Below are 23,238 nucleotides of genomic sequence, written 5' to 3' on the forward strand. Positions count from 1 at the left end.
CTCTCATTTTTGTCAATGTTGCTAAATAATTTCAAAACTTTCCTCAAGGCAGCTGTTGTGAGCTTGGGAGCTAAGCACAGGAGAGGCCAATGTTTTCTTTTATTTGTCCGCTTGTAGACACAGATGTTGTTTGTGTTGTCTGCAATCACAGAATATGCACTAAAATATTATTGCTATTTTCAGAGAGTCAAAGTGACATGGCACTGGTGAAGGAAATCCATAAGAATTAGTACAAACTGAAATAATACTTCAAATAGGGTTACAAAAATACATTAAACTCATATAAGAACAAAGAGCTAATATATGCATAGTTTTAGGGTCTCTTTTTTATACTGTGAGTGCCCATTGTCTCCAAGCTGTTATATCCCTCAAAGTATTTTGGCGGCTGGCTGTGAAAATCCAGACGGAAACCACAGAGAGCTGAATGAAACCTAGGAGGCAAGAAGCAGGAAGTTCTAGCATCAGCCACATGCACACTGCATAAATGAGGAGAACAAGGCTGTGAATTTGAATGTGCTACTTATAACTTCATATGCTGTATAAGGTTATTAGAATTGTGTTAAAATTGTTCCAAGTTAGCTTTGTCACTTGGTATCTATGTGACCTTCGACAATTTACTTAATCTCTCTTTGAGCCTCAGTTGCTTTATTTGAAAAAATAGAGATAATAATAACCTTTCTCACAGGACATACTATGAGGATTAAATAAAATAATGTATGTTTCTGGCCTGGTACATAGAAGATGCTAAAATCACATTTTCATGTACTTAAAAAAAAGTAAAACTGCATATTCCTTGGTAGCTTGACCTCCATCCATTTGTGCTAGAGAATGTGTGCTTTGAAATAAGAACTGCTCGTTGTGATATACAAGTCTAAAACCTTGTACTTCATCAGTTATAAGTGAATTTCTTGGTAAATTAGGTAGATTAGCTTATCAATTTCCATAGCAAATAGAGAATGGCCTTTTCTAAATATTTTTACTGGTAAGACTGTAATGTAAACACAACTTTGAAAAATAATTCTATCAGTTTAGATCAACTGTACTTCAGAATGAGGTCATGGCTGACCCTAATTACTAAAGTGTTTGATTGGATGCTTCTGTTTCTATAATAATCCATTCTGCCATTTACTGTACATACATTATGCTACTAAAAAGCCCTCGTAGAAATTAGTGCTAAACAAAGGGGACATTACTAACCTCTCATGGTTGACAGGTAATTTTTAAGGATATCTATACTAATAAAAGGGAGACCTTCCGGACAAAGCCATGGTAGCAGGGCTGAGGCAGAGATAGGTTAGGGGCGAATAGGCCAGCGGGAGGGGACAGATGGGGGTGAGCAGGATGGCAGGGGGGCAGTTGGGGGCGATCAAGTCGGCAGGGGGGTGCAACTGGTGGCTAGCAGGCCAGCAGGGGGGCAGTTGGGGGTGAGCAGGCTGGCAGAGGGGGCAGATGGGTGAGCAGGCCCTCAGGGGGGGTAGTTGGGGGCGATCAGGCTGGCAGGGGGTGGCAGTTGGGGGTGAGCAGGCCAGCGGCAGGGACAGTTGGGGGTGAGAAGGCTGGCATGGGGGGGAGGTTGGGGGCAATCAGGCTTACAGGGGGGATAATTGGGGGCGAGCAGACTGCAAGGGGGCAATTGGCGGCAATCAGGCTGGCAGGGGTGGGGCAGTTAGGGGTGATCAGGCCAGAAGCGGTGTCAGTTGGGGGCAATCAGGCCGTCAGGCAGAGTGGTTAAGGGCAATCAGGCAGGCAGGCAGGTGAGCGGTTAGGAGCCAGCAGTCCTGGATTGCGAGAGGGATGTCCGACAGCCAGTTTAGGCCCAATCCCACAGGGAACAGGCCTAAACCTGCAGTCGGACATGCCCCAAGGGTCCCAGATTGGAGAGGGTGCAGGCTGGGCTGAGGGACACCTCCCACCCCCGTGCACAAATTTCGTTCACCAGGCCACTAGTTTTAAATAATAGGGCTGTATTTGCACCGAGTTAACCATATCCTCTCATCTATACTTCTTTGAAACAAATAACATCCATTCTGCTAGAATGATAAGCTAGGATTATGAGAAAAATCTTTAGCTATAGTATAAAACAAAGACAACTAGCTTGTTAAGGTTGCAATAGCAAATATGTGATGCTGGCATTGGCTCCATCTGATCTGTTACAGTACCTTATCCTTCAGCCCAGATTGGCCCATGAATTCTTGCCACATTAGAATCAAACCTAATCTGTTGATCATGTTTGCATCAGTCTATAACTACTTAAGCATTCAGGAATTTTGGTTTCCAGAAATGAAGCCCTTCTGATTTCTGGGGATTGAAAGCAAAATGGCAGACAAGTCAAGAGAAATTAATCTGTCATTTCCTTCATTCATGGCAGTTTGTGAACATAGATTAGTTTTTAAGTCTCATCAATCATTGTACAATGTTTCATTGTTCCCATTGTTCACCTGGGACATTTATTTAAAGCAAGCAGCAGAAACCTTCCTGTCTTCTCCCTCTGTTTTCTAAAAATTTGTTTTTTAAGGTGTAATTAATATACAATAAACTATATATTCATAGTGTACAAAATTTGCTAAATTTTGACAAATGTATATACCCATGAATATATCATCACAATCAGCATAATTAACATATACATCACCCCCAAAACTTTCATTTTGCTTTTTTCTCTCCCACTCCCCACCCACCCTACTCCCAGGCACCTACTGATCTGATTTCTGTCATTATAGATTAGTTTTCATTTTCTAGAGTTTTATATAAATAGGAAAGCATACCATTTGTAGACTTTTTGACTATTTTCTTAAATCTGAACTTAGTTTGATATTGATTCATATTATTATATGTATCAAAACTTCATTCCTTTTTAGGTCTCAACTAGAGGCCTGATGCACGAAAATTTTTGCAAGAGTAGGCCTTCCTACCCCTGGCTGCTGGCACCAGCTTCCTCTGGCAACCGGGACCCGGGCTTGCTTCCCTTGGGCCACCCACAGGCACCCGGGGCCCTGGCTGGCTTCCCTTGGGCCCTGGCTTCATCAGGAAGGACGTCCAGAATGACATCCAATCTAATTACCTTATTACCCTTTTATTATTATAGACTAGAGGCCCGGTGCATGAAATTCGTGCACAGGGGGTGAGGGGGTGTCTTTCAGCCCAAACTGCACCCTCTCCAATCTGGGACCCCTTGGGGGATGTCCGACTGCCTGTAAACAGGCAGTCGGACATCCCTTTCACAATCTAGGACTGCTGTCTCCCAACTACTTGCCTGCCTGCCTTCCTGATTGCCCCTAACCTCTCTGCCTGCCAGCCTGATCACCCCCTAACCACTCCCCTGCCAGCCCGATCAATGCCCAACTGCCCTCCCCTGATACCCCGGTCACCCCCAAATTCCCTCCCTTGCATATTCCCTCTTTATTAGATAGGGTTTTTTCTTTAGCATATTGGACAGTCCTAACTGGTTTAGCTCAGTGGATGGAGCATTGGCCTGCAGAATCAAGGGTCCCAGGTTCGATTCTGGTCAAGGGCATGTACCTTGGTTGGGGGCACATACCCAGTGGGGAGTGTGCAGGAGGCAGCTGATCGATGTTTCTCTCTCATAGATGTTTCTAGCTCTCTATCCCTTTCCCTTCCTCTCGGTAAAAACTAAATAAAATATATATATTAATAAAATTATAATAAAATGTATAAATTAATAAAATATATATTATAAAAAAAACATTTAACATTCCTCCATATCTGCCTGGCTGGTGTGACTCAATGGTTGAGACCCCAGGCTGCCACCACTGGAAGGGGATTGAGCCCTGGCCAGGCTGAGACCCTAGCCCAGGCTGCCATCTCTGCCTGGCTGGGGATAGCCCGGTGGGTGTGCACGGCTCCAGCCCAGGCTGCCTTTGCTGGCCTGAAGATAGCATGGTGGGGGTGCACCGCCCTCCCGGCCTGAGACCCCAGCCCAGGCTGCTGCCACTCGCTGGGTGATCATGCAGTGGGGGTGCCCGGGCCTGCAGGCCTGAGACCCCAGCCCAAGCTGTCCTCACAGCCAGGGGATCCTGAGGCTTGGGGGCGGCTGAGACCCCCGTCCCCAAGCTGCCCTGGCTTGCCAGTGGATCCTGCGGCTTGCCAGGGGATCCTGCAGCTTTGGGGCAGCTGAAACCCCTGCCCCCAAACCGCCCCGGCTTGCCAGGGGATCCTGCAGCTTGGGGGAGGGGGTCTCAGCCCAGCTTTCCAGGGGATCCTGCAGCTTAGGGGCAGCTGAGACCCCCGTCCCCAAGCCGCCCTGGCTTGCCAGGGGATCATGAGGATTTGGGACGGGGGTCTCAGCCGGGCTTGCCAGGGGATCCTGCAGCTTGGGGGCAGCTGAGACCCCCATACCCCAGCATCCCAAGCTTGCCAGAAGATCCTGCGGCTTGCCAGGGGATCGTGAGGCTTTGGGGCGGGGGTCTCAGCCGGGCTTGCCAAGGGATCCTGCGGCTTGGGGGCGGCTGAGACCCCCATCCCCAAACCACCCTGGCTTGCCAGGGGATCCTGCGGCTTGGGGGTGGGGGTCTCAGCCCGGCTTTCCAGGGGATCCTGTGGCTTGGGGGAGGGGGTCTCAGCCCAGCTTGCCAGGGGATCCTGCGGCTTGGGGGCGGCTGAGACCCCCGCCCCCAAACAGCTGCCACTTGCCAATGATCCCCCGGCTCATGCTGGGCGCTGGTGCCTCCCAGCCGGACACCCTGGACTGCTGCTACGGGGCGGACTCTGCTGGGGCTAAGAGGATTGGGAGCCGCCATCTTGATCTTCTCAACGGCCAGATAGGCCACCCCGAGTCCCGCCCCCCAGCCTCCCGCTGGCCCAATCGTGGGCGTAGCGGAGTGATGGTTATTTGCATATTACCCTGTTATTAGGTAGGATAGTACTAGAGGCCTGGTGCATGAAATTCGTGCACGGGGGTGGGTGGTCCCTTAGCCCAGCCTGCACCCTCTCCAATCTGGGACATCCCTCTCACAATCCAGGATTGCTGGCTCCCAACTGCTCACCTGCCTCTGCCTGATTGTCCCTAACCACTTCTGCCTGCCAGCCTGATCACCCCTAACTATTCCACTGCCAGCCTGATTGATGCCTAACTATTCCCTGGCTGGCCCGGTCACCCCTAACTGCCCTCCCCTGCTGTCCTGGTCCCCCTCAACTGCCCTCCCCTGCAGGCCTGTTTTCCCCCAACTGCCTTCCCCTGCATGCCTGGTTTCCCTGCCACAACTCTCCTCCCCTGCAGGCCTGGTCCCTCCCAACTGTTCTCCCCTGCAGGCCTGCTCCCTTCCAACTGTCCTCCCCTGCAGTCCTGGTCCCCTCTCACTGTCCTCCTCTGCAGGCCTGGTCTCTCCCAACTGCCCTCCTCTGCTGGCCTGGTCACCCCTAACTGACCTCCCTGCTGGCCTGATTGCCCACAACTGCCCTCCCCTGCAGGCCTGGTCCCCCCGCAACTGTCCTCCCCTGAAGGCCTGGTCACCCCCAACTGCCCTCCCCTGCTGGCCTGGTCCCCCCAACTGCCTGCCCCTGCAGGCTTGGTTCCCCCCCAACTGTCCTCCCTGCAGGCCTGGGTTCCCCCCAACTGTCCTCCCCTGCAGGCCTGGTCCACCCCCCAACTGCCCTCTATTGCAGGCTTGGTTCCCCCCAACTGACCTCCCCTGCAGGCCTGGTCCCCCCCAACTGTCCTCCCCTGCAGGCCTGGGTTCCCCCTAACTGTCCTCCCCTGCAAGCCTGCCTCCCCAACTGCCCTCCGCTGCAGTCCTGTCCTCCCCTGCTGACCTGGTCTCCCCTAACTGCCCTCTTCTGCCAGTCAGATCACCCCTTACTGCCCTCCCTGCTGTCCTTATTGCCCACAACTGCCCTCCCCTGTAGGCCTGGTCCCCCCCAACTGCCCACCCCTGCAAGCTTGGTGTCCCCAACTGCCCTCCCCTGCAGGCCTGGGTCACCCACAACTGGCCTGGTCTCCCCCAACTGCCCACAACTGCCCTCCCCTGCCAGCCATCTTGTGGCGGCCATCTTGTGTCCACATGGGAGCAGCCATCTTTGACCACATGAGGGCAGCCATCTTGTGTCTTGGAGTGATGGTCAATTTGCATATTACTCTTTTATTAGATAGGATTCCATTATATGCATATACTAGAGTTTTCATTTATTCACCTATTAATGGATATTTTAGTTGTTTCCAAATATTTATTACAAATAAATCTGCTATGAATATTCATGTACAATTCTTTGTAGGGACCTGTTATTTCATCTTACTTGGCTAAATATAGAGAGGTGCAATAATTAGATCATTTGAAGGTCTAATTAGCCCTAGAGCAAATGTTGCTCTAAACCCACCTAACAAAGCTTAATAACAAGATGCAAATGGATAAAATTATTGCCAAATATTGACCATATACCAGAACAATCCTATATAATAAAAGGGTAATATGCAAATCGAACAAACGGTAGAATGACCGGTCACTATGATGCGCACTGACCACCATGGGGCAGATGCTCAATGCAGGAGCTGCCCCCTGGTGGTCAGTGTGCTCCCATAGGGGGGGCACCGCTCAGCCAGAAACCGGGCTCACCAGCAGGCTCACGGCTGGTGAGCACAGTGGCTGTGGCAGGAGCCTCTTCCACCTGTGCTGCAGGCGGGCAGTAAGGAATGAGGAATCCTGGACTGCAAGAGCCATAGACTGCGAGAGGGATGTCTGATCAGGCTTAGGCCCGATCCCTGGCAGGCAGACATCCCCCGAGGGGTCCCGGCTGCGAGAGGGCACAGGTGGGACTGAGGGACCCCCTCTCCCCAGTGCACAAATCTCATGCACCAGGCCTCTAGTCCTATCTAATAAAAGAGTAATATGCAAATTGACCATCACTCCAACACACAAGGTGGCTGCCCCCATGTGGTGAAAGATGACTGCCCCCATGTGGACACAAGATGGCCGCCACAAGATGGCCAGCAGGGGAGGGCAGTTGGGAGGGACCAGGCCTGCAAGGGAGGGCAGTTGTGGGCGATCAGGCCAGCAGGGGAGGGCAGTTAGAGGTGGCCAGGCCTGCAGGGGAGGGCAGTTAGGGGCAATCAGGCTGGCAGGGGAGCAGTTAGGCATTAATCAGGCTGGCAGGGGAGTGATTAGGGGGTGATCAGGCTGGCAGGCAGAAGCCGTTAGGGGCAATCAGGAAGGCAGACAGGTGAGCAGATGGGAGCCAGCAGTCCTGGATTGTGAGAGGGATGTCTGACTGCCCGTTTAGGCCTGATCCGACAGGCCTAAACGGGCAGTCGGACATCCCTTGAGGTGTCCCAGATTAGAGAGGGTGCAGGCTGGGCTGGGGGACACACACCCCCGAGCACGAATTTTGTGCATCGGGCCTCTAGTCTATACTAATAAAAGGGTAATATGCTAATTGGACCGGACATCTTCTGGACGACCTTCTGAATAAAGCCATGGTTGCAGGGCCGAGGCAAAGGCAGTTGGGGTGATCAGGATGGCAGGGGAGAGCAGTTAGGGGGCTTGGGCTGGCAGGGGAAAGCAATTAGGGGGATCGGGATGGCAGGGAAGAGCAGTTAGGGGGATTGGCCTGGCAGGGGAGAGCAATTAGGGGGATTGAGCCATCAGGAGAGAGCAGTTAGGGGGATCAGGCCCGCAGGCAGGTGAGTGGTTAGGAGCCAGCGGTCCCGGATTGTGAACGGGATGTCCAACTGCCGGTTTAGGCCCGATCCTAAACTGGCAGTTGGACATCCCCCGAGGGGTCCCATATTGGAGAAGGTGCAGGCCAGGCTGAGGGAAAACCTTTTGGCATACTCTACTCAATGCCCATGAATTAGAGGATTTCTCACTCTGGCTATTTCCAGTCACATTTAAGTTTCAGTTTTTTCCTTTAATCTTTTCAGATGGTTCTTTCTCTAGTCACAAGAGGTTTCCTTGCATGCATGTGCTATTTGGTGAATATCCAGAGGGACCCTCTGCAGATCTCTGGAGTTCTCTTTCTGTGCGGCCCTCTCCTCTTTGGTACTCTGTACTGCAAACTCTAGTGGTCTAGTCCCTCCCATACTACCAGGTTCATCTCAAATCAGAGAGTTTGCCAAGCTCCACCTATGTTCTTCCTTCCTGTGGTAAGGCCTGTTAATTCTTTGCTAACAGTAAGCTGGGGCAATAATAAGGCTCTTCTCATTTCCTTCCCACATCTCAGGGATCCTGGTGCTTCATTGCCTAATATCTGAGCACTGTCCTGTCATATATTTGTTGTTGTTGTTTCAGGCAGGAGAATAAATTTGGTCCAGGTCACCCCATCTTGACTGGAAGTAGAAGTCTTCTCCAGAATTTAATGTTGTCCTGTAAATAGAATTCCAATTCACAAGTCCTGGATGAGTGTCCGAAGTATTCTTTCCACAACCTTTTATTTTCATTATATTCACTAACGATGTGAGACTGGTATGTGTGTGTGTTAATTTTAAACAACATTAATCTTAGATTTTTCTCTTTCTATCCCTGAAAAAAAAAACCTCTGTTGTGGCTCAGTGGTTGAGTCCACCTATGAACCAGGAGGTCATGGTTCAATTTCTGGTTAGGGCACACACCTGGTTTGCAGGCTCCATCCCCAGTGTGCAGGAGGCAGCCGATCAATGATTCTCTCTCCTCATTGATGTTTTTATCTCTCTCTTCCTCTCCCTTCCTCTCTGAAATCAATAAAAAAAATTTAAAAAAAACCTCTGAATTCATGAAAACAGAGTCTCTCAGAGGAGCCACCCACTCATTCCAGGTCACTCTGCAAATTTACCAAATTTACTCTGATGATTTCTGTTTGGTTTATGAGATGAAACTGACTGATGAGAAGGATAAAATAAGCTTTGATTCAAGCCAGCTGAAAGTGCCTTTTAACAAGGCTTTGTGACTAGTTTTATAAAAGCCTCCCAGTTCTATATCCTAGGATATATTTTAAGAATTTTTATAGAAAGTCATTTCCCAATTCATTAAGCCAAAAAGTATAGCGAGGAAAGCTTCCTCGTGAGATGATTTCAGAGAACTTGTTTTCCATTAGTCTAATATTGCTATCAATTGTTGTCTTTTTCTTCTTGCCAAATTTGTAGAGCATTTATTATTTGAAATGCATAGCTAATTTACCAAAATAACAATTTTTTCAATTTGTGTTGGTAAGCATTGTTTTATGTTAAGCAAAACCATCTTATATATGTCAAAATTGTACTGAAGAATTTAACTCTTTCGAGAATGATTCCATATTAATTACTGACTTTAAAACTTTGGTGCTTAATGATCATTCATTGCCTAGAATTATTCTAGAACTTGAGGAGATAGAAATACTACTTTATATTTCCCTAGTCCTTCATACATCATAGAACACTTAGCAGAAATTATCTTATTTGATTTTGAGATATACCAAAAGTTTGGGAAACACTATCAGATTTGGAGGTATAATTTAAAAATTTAAATATTTAAAAATATATACAATTCTGTATAAAATTATATAGTAAAGATTAGAAATGCTATAGGGAAAGGTAATATAAATGGGAGGGGAGGGTGTAAAGTTGAAGCATCTTTTGTGAAAATACTGACATGGTCTCATTTTAGTAACTAGGTTAGTGAAAAATCACAGGGAGTAATTCCAGGTGTCCGGTAATATATGACCAAAGATACAGAAGCAAAACTGAAAAGGGCACCTATGAAAGATGGTGAGAAGAATCCCCTAATAGAGCAGAATATAGTTTATTCAGTAGTTCTTCGTGAACACTGATTCTGGTGCACAGTTCTATCTTGGCATCTTTACTCATTCATCACAAAGTAAATGCTTCCAGATTACTATAGAATGTTACAGAAATCACGTTGTTTGCATTTATGAGTATGTGTTTGAAGCATTTGCAAATGTTTGTAGTGCTCATTTAACCCTTTAGCTCACTGGTCTTCCTCCTCTTTATGGTATTGTGTGACAGATTAATGTAGTTTAAAATTAACATACACACATGTGCACACACAAACACACACTAAACAAACAGCTTTACATGCTTAGTGAACTTACAGAAAATACAGAAATATACCTGGAAGACCACAGTGGTCAATAAGGATTCAGGCTCCAAAGTGATATGAACAGCCAGAAAATTGGACCAGCAAAGGTAACAAATGAGAAATTTTTAGGTCCATTGAGCACCATGCATTTGCAGTGCTCAGTAGCCCTGAAAATTTCTCATTTAGGCCAGGAAGTCTCTGTCTCATTCGAAATGTTGAAATAAAGGGAACATACTTAGGTTCTCATTGAGCTAAGTTTCTGTTGAAGTCCTGGACCTCCCACCATCTTTTCTAGTCCCTGATTCTTTTTCCAGACCCTTGTTATGGGCTATGGAGCAGGCATCACCTTTTCAATTGTAGTGGTAACTGATGTCTGAATTAGCTTCAGAACACGTTCTCCCATCATAGGTGGGTACAGTGGAAATGGGGCCCTGTACTAAGGTGAATATTAGTTCAGGGAAATAGAAGTTGCTTATCCCCATGTCAAATTCTATTCCTCTTTAGGTTGATGAGGGATATTGTCATCTATCTCTAAATATGATTTTGAGTCCCTTTTAAATTTTTCAAGGTTCCTACCACATGTCCTTTCCTTTTGACTTGATGCTGTAATTCTGTATCCTTCTCTGGTTTGAGCCATTTTTACGGATTTGCAACTCATTGTACTTCTGCGAGCATCCTTTTTGACATAAACATGGTCTTTTAACTATGTTCTGAGACAGTTCCAGTTAGCCAATATTGGCCACAAAGCATGAATGTTTCTACTTCAGGCTTTATCTCTGCCCAGATTTTTTGCCATGCTTTTCACTATACTGACAGATGGTGAAATCTCAGAAATTAAATAAGGCGTAATTGGTAGGCCCTGAGCACAGAGATAATGGGTGCATTTGGAACTGTGAGGGGGAGATTAGACTGCAGGAAGCTTAGTTATTTTCTTTAAGTCCTCTGATAACTACAGGCTCCAGTTTTGCATGTGGGAGCACTCCATCTCTCACCCCTGTGCTGATGAGTCCTCAGTAGAAAAATAAAGGCCAGGTCTGGGTGGTGCCTTTATTACTTTGTTGTCATTTTGGCCTTTAAATAGGCTCTTTGTGGAACTTGCCAAAGGACAGGGCATAGTCCTGTTAACTCACTGCTTAATGCCTTGTTCAGTACTGTGCATTTGATAAAGCTTTTCCACAAAGTAAAAGAAGAGGAAATTAAAATGGGCTCATTTTCTAAGACTGTGAGAAATCAAAGAAGTCTATTTTGTTTTGTTTTCTTGATTTGAAATTGAGTGGGTGTTCAGTGGAGCTATGTTTAAGTAAGCTCACATGAACTTACTTGTTTGACAATTTGATATCATTTGCTTTTCAAAGCCCCCAAACTGAGAAATACAAATTGTACCCAGTATTGAAAAGCATTTGTATCCTATCTGGTGTTGCTCATTTCTTTCGTATTTGCTGCTCAAGACTCTAACAATCCATTGCATTTTCCCTGGAGCCAATAATGAATTATTAGTGGATCAGTAATATTTTTAATTGTGTGAATTTTATTCATTATACTATAAAGTACTCTTTACAATAGCCATGTTTATATAATTTTATGTTTGATGAATAGTTATTTACTCAGTTGCTTTTTTACATTATATATATTTTATACTCTATCAATAATCTCACAATTCACAATATATGTGAGACTGTATCAGTACTTTATTATAGCAAGACTTATACCCATGACCCAAGATCTTACTTAGCTAACATATATGATTGTCCTTCACAATTGGAGGGTGAATAGCACTTTGATTCATAAAAAATGCTAATTTTTTCCCATTTGAAAATTTTAATCTTTTCACATTTTGCCATAACAGGCTCATGTTATAATTACAGAATTTTAGAATACGATAATTATTTAGAGATTTATTTCAAGTTGGACCTAAGCATATTAAAAATGAGGAAACTGGCCCTAACCAGTTTGGCTCAGTGGATAGAGCGTCGGCTTGCAGACTGAAGGAACCCAGGTTCAATTCTGGTCAAGGGCATGTACCTTGGTTGCGGGCACATCCCCAGTATGGGGTGTGCAGGAGGCAGCTGATCGGTGTTTCTCTCTCATTGATGTTTCTGACTCTCTATCCTTCTCCCTTCCTCTCTGTAAAAACTCAATAAAATATATATATATATATATATATATAAAAAATGAGAAAACTGAGGCCCCAAAATGTTAAGTGACTTATTCAAAACCACATGGCTAATTAATAACATCTGCTTTTGCATATAATCAATCCATAGGGTTCTATGAGTCACAGTACTTAAAGCTAAGGATTGTACTGTATCCCCTTTCCCTCTTCCTTATTTTCAAAATGGAATACACTTAGAAGTTATTTCCCAAATCAATCAATTCATGGCTAAAATTAATAATGGCTTTTGACTTCCAATTATTTATTTGCATTGCGATGCCTTAAAGCTCCCTTTCTAGAGAAAGTGTGGATGGGTTCAATTTTGTTGTCGTGAAACCTCACCTGAAGATATTTTTCCATTGAATTTTTAGAGAGTGGAAGGTACAGGGAGAGGAGAGAGAGAGAGAGAGAGAGAGAGAGAGAGAGAGAGAGAGAGAGAGAGAGAGAGAGAGAGAGAGAGAAACATCGATGTGAGAGAGACACAGTGATTGGTTGCCTCCCACTTGGGCTCCACCATGGCTGGAGATCGAGCCTGCAACCGAGGCACATGCCCTTGTCTGTAATCAAACCCAGGACTGGATGGGTTCAATTTTAAGAAAAGTAAAGTCTTGAGTTTATCAGAAACTCAGAAATGGAGTTTGCAGAAAAACATTGATATGGATGATCGTTGTTACTTTCCCTTTTAAGTTTTTTCATAACTGGCTTCTCCAGGTTGAACACCTGCAGATCAATCTGTAGATTCAGAGAGAACACACAGTAGTTCATTTTATTCAGCACTTTATTTCATTTTTAAAAAGTTATTAATTTATTAGCATCAATAAAGGGCTAAATTGATTATATGTGCCAGATCCACTCAATTTATTCTCATGTTCCCCAACTATAGAATGTTCCTTTAACTGCTCAAATCTCCTCAGTGATGTTTCATCCTTAGTTTTGCCTTAAATTTAGCTTTCAACTGTTATGTTCCTAGGAAGAATATGTTCTCTGGAGGATCACCATGCATCAGTTAGCCTTGATTACCTCATGCTTAGTTACAGGCAAGATAACATTTTGACTACTCTTTTGTTCATGTTATATGTACTTTCTTCTGCTAGGAGGAAAAGAACAGGGCCTCCTGCTAGCTTGGAGACCCTTGGCTTCACCTATGAAATTTGTCTGATTCTTCAATCTCCTCACTGTCTTACTATCTGGTGGTGTATAATCCACTAAAAATTTATAGAGGTATAAATAAAATACAATAAAGCACATATACTTAAAATGTACAGTATGACAAACTTTGGCATGTATACACCTGATAAACTATTGCTACAATCAAGATAACAGTCATTGATCATCCAAAAAGTTTCCTTTTACCCCTTGTTCTCCATTTTTCCCTCACTCTCTTCCTCAGGCAACCACTGATCTACTTTCTGTCACTATAAATTCGTTTGCATTTTCTAGACTTTTATTTAAATGGAAGCATACAGTATATAGCCATTCTATCTGTCTTCTTTCTTTTAGCATAATTATTTTAAGGGCTATGTGTCTAATTATATATCATTAGATCATTCATATTTAGGACTGAATAGTATTCCATTTTGTGGGTATCCCACAGGTATATCCTTTCAGCTACTCATAGACACTTGGGTTGTTTCTGCTTTTTGACTGTTATGAATAAAGCTATGAGCAACCTTGTACAGATTTCTGTGTAGACAGATGTTCTCTTTCCTTTGAGATAAATGTGCAGGAGTGCATTGCTCTCCTGTTAAGTATAGCTTCACCTTTTTGGGAACCTGCTGTTTTCCAAAGTGGTTGTACCATTTTACTTTCTTACCAGCAGAGTATATAGTTGCTCTACATCCCTGTCAACACTTGGTGTGGTCAGAATATTTTCAGTCATTCTGATCGGTCTGTAGTAGTATATCATTGTGGTTTTAGTTTGTATTTTCCTGATAACAAGTGATATTGAGCATCTTTTAATTTACTTATTGGCCATTCCTCTATCTTCTCATGTAAAGTGTCTCTTCAAATCTTTTGCCCATTTTAAAAATTGGATTTCATCTCTATTAATTTGCTCAGATTTTGTCTCTTACAAGGTTGGAAAGTAGGTAGGTTCTCCTTAAATTAAAAATTAAATACATATCTGTAGGGTCCCAAATACATCATTCACTTGGCAACATCTATATCTGTTTATTTCTGAAGTGTAGTTTCTTATGGTACTAGTCTACCCATTTAAATCATAGATATCCTAAAGATGTACTTACATTTCTCTTGTGGCTTTTTGGTAAGAATAGATCTATAATAAATCCAACTGAACTTTTATCTTCTCTAGGGAATATATAATATTTTAGGTAACAAGGTTATATGTATAAAGCTAAAAACAACCACTTAAGGTGCATTGTAAGTGCTTTCTAGAAAAATGCATCCTATGGGAATTTTGAACAGCACCAAGACTTTTGTGTATTTAAGGAAATAATTTACAATGGTAACACTGATTTCAAAAAAGGGAAGTAAGGCAGTTCAATGAACATCATTTACTGTAAATAACTGAAACCTTTTATTTCTTTCCTTCTTTGTTTTCTAACTATATATTGACAAGGGAGTGTACTTTTATCTGACGGTTTAAGTAGGTAATATGTGGTTTAGTCTTTGCATTCAAATAAAAATATAGTTCCAATAAATATCTTATGAAATTTTTGATCATGTTATACTACATTTCTTTATAAGGGAACAAATCCCTGTTCAAATTATTTGAATGGGAATAAAATCTCTTTAACAAAGAGGGTTGGCCGAAACTGGTTTGGCTCAGTGGATGGAGCGTCAGCCTGCGGACTCAAGGGTCCCGGGTTCGATTCCGGTCAAGGGCATGTACCTTGGTTGCGGGCACATCCCCGGTGGGGGGTGTGCAGGAGGCGGCTGATCGATGTTTCTCTCTCGTCGATGTTTCTGGCTCTCTATCCCTCTCTCTTCCTCTCTGTAAAAAATCAATAAAATATATTTAAAAACAAACAAAAAAAAAAACAAAGAGGGTTGCATCTGTTAACCTTGTTTAATCTTATCTAGTATTTTAATATATGAAATGAAAAATTGGCTGTGTATTTTTATTTGCTCATCCTTTTCCAATGAATGTCTTTACAATGGCTCAGATGCTTATATTAAAATCTTTGCAAAGTCACATCTCAAATGCCATTGTATGAGTGAAAATAAATGCAAGTCTGTGCTTTTGAAAGTGAATTTCCTAATTAGTGCCCTGAATCCATGGAAAATAAATGGGAAGCCATCACAGCAGTTCAGCTTGAATGCCTTATTTCTTATGTCTCCATATAGAATTAGAACTGGTTGCTGCAAAATCTTTGGTGATGCACATAGGTTGTTCTTTCTCTTTTTCTTCCCTTTTCCTGGCACCCACTGACTTCAGAGAAGTCTGTAGGGAAATAGTTTTCAAAGTGTGGTCCCTGGACCAATAGCATAGGCCTTGCCTAGGAACTTGTTAGAAATGTAGACTCTTCAGCCCTTCTCCAGACCTGTTGAATTAGAAATTGAAAAGGGAGGTGTGCATAGCAATCTGTGTTTAACAAGCCTTCCAGGTGATTCTGAAGTATGCTGCAGTTTGGAAACCTCTGTTCTAGGGCAGTGGTCAGCAAACTCATTAGCCAACAGAGCCAAATATCAACAGTACAACGACTGAAATTTCTTTTGAGAGCCAAATTTTTAAAACTTAAACTTCTTCTAACACCAATTCTTCAAAATAGACTTGCCCAGGCCGTAGTATTTTGTGGAAGAGCCACACTCAAAGGGCCAAAGAGCCGCATGTGGCTCGCGAGCCACAGTTTGCTGACCACGGTTCTAGGGGAATGAAAGGAGTTGTGATTGCAGGCTTATGTAAAACTCCTTTCCTATAGCTTCAAGCTTGCAGGTTCATTATCAGTTTGCTGTAGCAACAACTACACAGTAGGATTGGATAATGAAACATTGTGAAATTCAGAGGCATGAATATGAACTGATCACAATATTCTTGATCACTAAGATTTGTGTTGGGCAAAATGGAATTTTACTTTTAGCTTTATATCGAGGAGAAACACACTCATAAAGTTTTGTGGCCCCTAGCCAGTTTGGCTCAGTGGATAAAGAGTTGGCCTGTGGACTGAAGAGTCCTGGGTTTGATTCTGGTTAGGGCACATGCCCAGGTTGTGGGCTTGATCCCTAGTGTGGGGTATGCAGGGGGCAACTGATGATCAATGATTCTCTCTCATCATTGATGTTTCTTTCTCTCTCTACCTCTCCCTTCCTCTCTGAAGTCAATATACATATATATATATCCTATATAATAAAAGCCTAATATGCTAAGTGTCTGGTTGTCCGTTCAACCAATCAAAGCATAATATGCTAATGATATGCTTAAGGTTGCTCAACTGCTCGCTATGACATGCACTGACCACCAGGGAGCAGATGCCACGACCAGTAGGTTAGCTTGCTGCTGGGGTCCGGCTGATCAGGACTGAGTGAGATGGGCCAGACACGCCCTGGAGCCCTCCTGTGGTCCCTCCCCAGCTGGCCAACCTCCCGAGTCCCTCCCTGGCCCTGATCATGCACCAGTGGGGTCCCTCAGCCTGGCTTGTGCCCTCTGGCAATCTGGGACCCCTCAGGGGATGTCAGAGAGCTGGTTTGGGCCTGATCTCGCTCAATGCAGAAGCTGCCCCCTGGTGGTCAGTGCACTCCCACAGGGGGAGCACAGCACAACCAGAAGCCAGGCTCACGGCTGGTGAGTGCAGCAGTAGTTGGACATCCTTTGAGGGCTCCTGGACTGCGAGAGGGTGCAGGCCGGGCTGCAGGACCCCCACCCCCAGTGCACGAATTTCTATGCACCAAGCCTCTAATATTCTATTCAAATATATATATATATATAAAGTTTTGTGCTTGACAAGTGGAAACCATGCTTGTTTTTTTGAACATCACTCCTCTTGAATTTAGACAAATTTTTGTTGAAAAGTATAATTACTCTTAAAGACATTCATCACAGAAATTATAAGTAACATTCTCAGCAGTGACTTATAACCCTGAAATAATTAATTATAATTGAATTTTCCTAATACATTATAGTAGCTTTATTTGCCTACAATCATTATTTCACAGAGCACAGTGCTGGGCACCTAATGGCTATTAAGTAAGCATTAAGAGGGAGAAATTAGGGGACATCGTAATAGTCAACAATTAAAAAAAAGATTTGGCCGAAACCGGTTTGGCTCAGTGGATAGAGCATGGGCCTGCGGATTGAATGGTCCCAGGTTCGATTCCGGTCAAGGGCATGTACCTTGGTTGCGGGCACATCCCCAGTAGAGGGTGCGCAGGAGGCAGCTGATTGATGTTTCTCTCTCATCGATGTTTCTAACTGTCTATCCCTCTCCCTTCCTCTCTGTAAAAAGTCAATAAAATATATTTAAAATAAATAAATAAATAAATAATAAAAAAAAAAAGATTTGATTTGTTAAACCCTTGTTTGGCAATTATATATCACACAAAAAAAGCTATTTAAAAGTATGTTCATATTCTATACTCTTCATTTTAGAATATAGCCTGTCTAAATTTTAGCACTTTCTGTATTCAGAGACTTAAATTCATTTTAGGGTTTGCATATTATTGATATGTGCCAAGGATTAGATGCACTCAGTTAAATTTCTTCTTGGCCAAATGACATACCCTGTTTCCGATGTCAGTCTGAGAAAATCCTATACAGTGTACAGCATCCCCCGGATTACCTTATCTAACTGTTACATGGACATTTCAGATGATATGTCTTGGCATGTGGTCATTTTTCATTAACTTATTAGGGACTGTTAAAGCATCTTTTCCCCTTTTTGACACCTTGCCATAACTGAATGCAAAATTGACTGTAAGACTGAATGCCTGATAGTGATACAATAAGTTGATGGAGCTTCATTGGTGTCTAGCAGAAACCATGCCCAGATGGGTGTTTAGCAAAAAGGGCTCTGTCACTATCTCACATGGGCTATATCTATACGCTGGACTTTATTTTCCTCAACCATAAAATGGGGTGATTAGTGGCAGCATTTCTAAGATCCTAAACATTTTATGATTTTAAGATTTGGTGGGAAAGGGGATAAAATCCAAACTATGAAGCACTGCTGAGGTACAGTTTACAATTATGTTTTTGTTGAAATAATGAATGAAACAGAATAATTAGCATAAAGTAGGCCTCAAACTCTTTGGAGATAATGAAAAATAATGATATTAAGTACTTATAATTTTAGAGATTAGACTAATGTATTTCAGGAAAAATACTTTAGGAAAGTATATTTAAACTTAGTATTTTTTTTTCTTCAGAGTTTTCACATTGAATTATTTATTTTTAACTCTAAGGTATATGACATGCTTAGAAAAGCTGATGATTTTAATAGTTTTAGCCTAACTGTACTCTATAGATCATATATATTTTTCCTGGAAGGGAAATATCTTTTAAAGGATAGCTTTCTACACTTTATACTCCTCTGCACTCACTTATTTCATTACATTTTGTGCAACCTAAAATTGTAGCTATAAAGCTATTTTGGGCATGCTTTTTCCAGAACCTTGTACAAATCAACAGGAGCATAATTCTAAGCTACAGAAGTGCAAAATAAGCACAGAATGTAGCTACCATAAATAAAATGGCCAGATTTCTAATTTTGCAAAAACACACAATTACTAGCAATAGGTGAGGGGACATGAAGACAAAAAGAGTTTTATCAGGTATTGTTTCATAATGCTAAACTTTTTCTCTGAACTTTGTTTCTCTATAGAGATAGAATTCTGTGAAACTCCTCGCACTCTCTGTTCTGGCTACCAGACCGACATGCACAGTGTCTCTCAGCATGGCTACCAGCTTGAGATGGGATCTGATGTGGACACAGAGACAGAAGGCGCTGCCTCACCTGACCATGCACTGAGGATGTGGATAAGGGGGATGAAATCAGAGCACAGTTCCTGTTTGTCTAGCCGGGCCAACTCTGCATTGTCCTTGACTGACACTGACCATGAAAGGAAGTCTGATGGGGACAATGGTAATAGAATTTTCTATATTGTTTAAGTAAAAACCGAGAGAATATAGTTTTTAGCCTTAAAGTTGTTTTCCTTCTCTTTGTCTTCCTGTTTTTTATTTAATATGCAGAATGGAAATGCAAGTTAGCAGGGTCACATGGACAAGGAACATACCTAAGGATCTGGCACACAGGCACATTTATTTTACAACGATAGACAAAATACTTTTTCTTTCTGGTGATCCCCCAATGGAGATAATCTCATGTAATCAGTTATATGTCTTATTTATTACTCACCTTTTATTTTCAAGTGCAATACTAATGGTATTCATTGTAGAATGTACGCATTCCCTGTATGTTGGCTTTATATCAGTATATGAACAATGAGATGAATAGTTGTATAGCAACCATATTCTGGATGTGCTTTCTATTTGATTCAGATTAACATATCGAGTGTAAAGACAGATTCAAATTAATCAAGTTAGACTGAAATGATTTTTTAAAAAAGAAGGTAAATTAGCATCACCTATTTGCTAGACAATAAGTAATAACAGTAGTGTCATTAAATTGTAATTATATGTTATTTTCTTACAACTTTTAGAAATGGAAAAGTTTTGTTTCTTTGATTTGTTGGGAAGAGGTTGATTTATTTTATTTCTGCTCTCTGTCTTTACCAAAGAACAAAATCCTTTCGTAAAAAACACATTAATGCTTATTAAACACATTAGTCTATTGTCTTCCTCATTCTGTTTGTCTAAATTTGATAGGTCCCCATCACCATGACCACAAGGCTTGGTGTGATAGCAATGGCTAATTAGTGTTTTCCCAGGTGGGAGATAGGTAGCCAACATCCCTGTATTTACTGACTTTTCTATTCTGTCCTTCTTATACCCTTCTGCCCACAGGGAACACTGGCCACAGGGTATAATTTGGAATGACCATTTGCCCACTAGTTAGAGTATCATTTCCTACATGATAGGCCATAACACTTTGTAATATCACCAAGTATCCTTGGGGTCTTGATTTTCTTAGTTTATTTTCTTGTTTTTGTTAATCCTCACCTGAAGATATTTTTTTTCCATTGATGTTTAGAGAGGGTGGAAGGAAGGGGGAGAGACAGAGAGAACGATGTGAGAGAGACACATCAATTGGTTGCCTCTCGCATGTGCCCTGACTGGGGCCCAGGATCGAGCCTGCACCAAGGTACGTGCCCTTGACTGGGATTGAACCTGGGAACCATCAGTCCCAGGGCGGATGCTCTATCCACTGAACCCACCAACCAGGCTTCTTAGTTTATTTTCATGTCTATATGTAGGTATTGTTGACTTGTACATCAAGAGTACAGGAAGTGAAGTATGGAAATGAGAAGGAAACATATTTGATGTATGTATGTATGTATATCCATGTAAGTAAAAGAGCATTAGAATATAAGTTAGGAGACTTTGGAATGGTTCCTATACTTTCTGGGCTTCAACTGTCAAACAAAATTTAGTAACCAAATTTATGTGAAATGAGGTGGTAGATGATCTCCTTATTGCCAAGCCTTCTCATTCTGCCTCATCTCACTCCTGACATCTGAAGTTATAGCCAGTTCACTGGGTTGAAACATTAAAATATTCCTGCCAGACCCTAAGTATGGAGTTTGGATTTTGAGTGATGAAACTATTCTGGAAATAGATAACAGTGATGGTTGTACAACTCAATGAAACTACTAAAAACAACTGAATTGTACACTTGAAGAAGGTATGGGAATAATATTTCATGAATCTGTTAATTGAAAAATAGTATAGATATAAGGGTTAAAGATTTAGGAATCCCAGATGACTTGGATAAGGATTTATTAATAAAATATTTTATATATTACAGGTTTCAAATTCTCTCCTGTTTGTTGTGACATGGAGGCTCAAACTGGATCTACACAAGGCAAGTTTGCCCAAGATTTGACCACTGATTATTTTTATCTCATCCCACCCCTGACACCCACCCCACAAAGTGGACTCCTACCCCTCTGACAAATACCACACTCACCTGGATAAGCTGTCAGAGATTAATTCCTTGGCAGCTTACTGGTTTGTTTTTCTCTGGAAAACTTCATTTGTGTATATTGGTGATAAAAATGAGATGAGGGGGTGTTGGGGAGAAAGAAAAGCAAGATTTAAGGTGGGAGAGGGAACCATAGATTTAGCTTGGGGGCAGAAATTCAAATCAGGTTGCTTTGGGTTTGGCCTCATGATTTCCTATGTTATCTACAACTTGTTACAGAACTCTAGCCATGAATTTATTATAGTTCCAATGCTGTCATAACTTTAAAGTGCTTCCTACCAAATGGCCTTGGTCTTTTCCTTCAGCTGTTTCGGCTTGGCTTTATAATCACACTATCTATATCCATGTCATTAATTATAAATAGGCCTTCAAATGAAAGATGTCCTTTTATCTTTGCCTTCATTGTGCTTATTGAGTTTTGCCCTTTTGCATATGGATACTGAAAACAATACTTTGGGGACATCCTCACATCTGACCACAGGGCAGAGTTTCACATTGGTAGGAGGCAGGGGAAAAGGGATCAGGGGAATATCTATTGTAATCAACTTTATCTAAAGGTACATTATCTTCCCCTCCCCCCCCCCATGAGAACTGCTCATCCTGGTGAGCCACTATACTTTGTTAATGTGTCATCTCTCTTAGATGTGTTAAGGACTTTCAGGAATATTTGGGGCTGTTCAGTTTCATTTGGCCTTTAGTCTAATCAACCATCTACCTTGATCATTAACTATTTCTACTGGGACAGGGTTGGAAGACTCAGGAGTAAAGGACATGCATTCTTTCCCTTGCAGGTTTATTTTCCTTATGGTTTATTTTCGGACCTGGATAGGGTAGCACAAAATTGGGCTGGGCCGCCAAGGTAAACCTATGATCCAGTCTGCTAAAAACTAATCCTTAACTGCAAGCTTCTGTTGGATCAATGTGCACCTCCAAGAATGACTTCAATTTAGAAAGACAGTAGAGCATAGTAAAAGTTTGCACTGTGGAGCCAGGCAACCTAGGTTTAAATCCCAGCTGTGTAATCTTGGGAAAGTTATATAAAGTTTCTGTGCCTGAATTTCATCATCTGTTACATAATGATAATTGTATCTGCCTCTAGGATTTTGTGATACTTGGATGAACCAATGTATATAAAGGTTTAGAATACTACTTGCAATATATAAGTACAATGTGAATGTTCACTGATATTTTTGATCAGCACTTGGCAATTTCCAAACATACTTTTAATGTTTTCATCTCATTTTATCCTCATGACCATTCTGTAAAATCGATTATATTGTTAGCTATATTATACATAGGAGGAAGAGTTAAAATAGCAATTCAGATGCCAGTTACCTAAATGCAGTTGATTATTTTCCAAATAGCCATTTTTTCCTCCCTTGGATTACATCTATACTAATAGAAGGGTAATATGTTAATTAAACCGGACATCTTCCAGACAAAGCCATGGTAGCAAGGGCCGAGGCAAAGCCAGTTAGGGGCGATCAGGCTGGCAGGGGGGAGCAGATAGGGGGCAATCAGGCTGGTAGGGGGAAATGGTTAGGGGGCGATCAGGCCAGCAGACAGAGATGGATAGGGGCGATCAGGCAGGCGAGTGGTTAGGAGCCAGCGGTCCCAGATTGTGAGAGGGATGTCCAACATCAGACATCCCCTGAGGGGTCCCAGATTGTAGAGGGTGCAGGCTGGGCTGAAGGACTACCCTTCCCCTGCCCCCGTGCATGAATTTTGTTTACCAGGCCTCTAGTATGAATATAAGACTTGAACTTGAACAACTTTTCTCTGCTCAGTTACAGCTCTGTAAGTGTTACTCTGACTCCTGCTACTAATTTTCAATAAGCAGCATAAAATTTGGAATCTTATTTATGACCTATAGTAAGATTTCTCCAATTTGGATTTCATAAAATTTCAATCAGTGATAAGCAGACATGACCTGCTTTCAACATTTTCATAGATTCTTGCAGAGGAGCTTGGAGTTGAAATGAGAGTGTAAATGGTTCTTCTGAAAGCATGTTAATTTGAGGAAATAAGTTAT

The 23,238-nt window shown here is 42.5% G+C and overlaps 1 protein-coding gene across 3 annotated transcripts in view; it reads left to right on the plus strand.

Moving 5' to 3' along the window:
• TENM1 (teneurin transmembrane protein 1) overlaps positions 1 to 23,238 on the plus strand; it is a 665,414-nt gene that overhangs the window by 51,248 nt on the left and 590,928 nt on the right. For all 3 annotated transcript variants that reach the window (XM_028135671.2, XM_054717981.1, XM_054717985.1), the window contains exons 2-3: positions 18,927 to 19,187; positions 21,030 to 21,086. In XM_028135671.2, the coding sequence (XP_027991472.2) occupies positions 18,927 to 19,187; positions 21,030 to 21,086 (318 nt within the window). The remainder of the gene's footprint in view (positions 1 to 18,926; positions 19,188 to 21,029; positions 21,087 to 23,238) is intronic.

Source organism: Eptesicus fuscus, chromosome 1 (assembly GCF_027574615.1).
Source record: "Eptesicus fuscus isolate TK198812 chromosome 1, DD_ASM_mEF_20220401, whole genome shotgun sequence".
NCBI classification, from domain to species: Eukaryota; Metazoa; Chordata; class Mammalia; order Chiroptera; family Vespertilionidae; genus Eptesicus; species Eptesicus fuscus.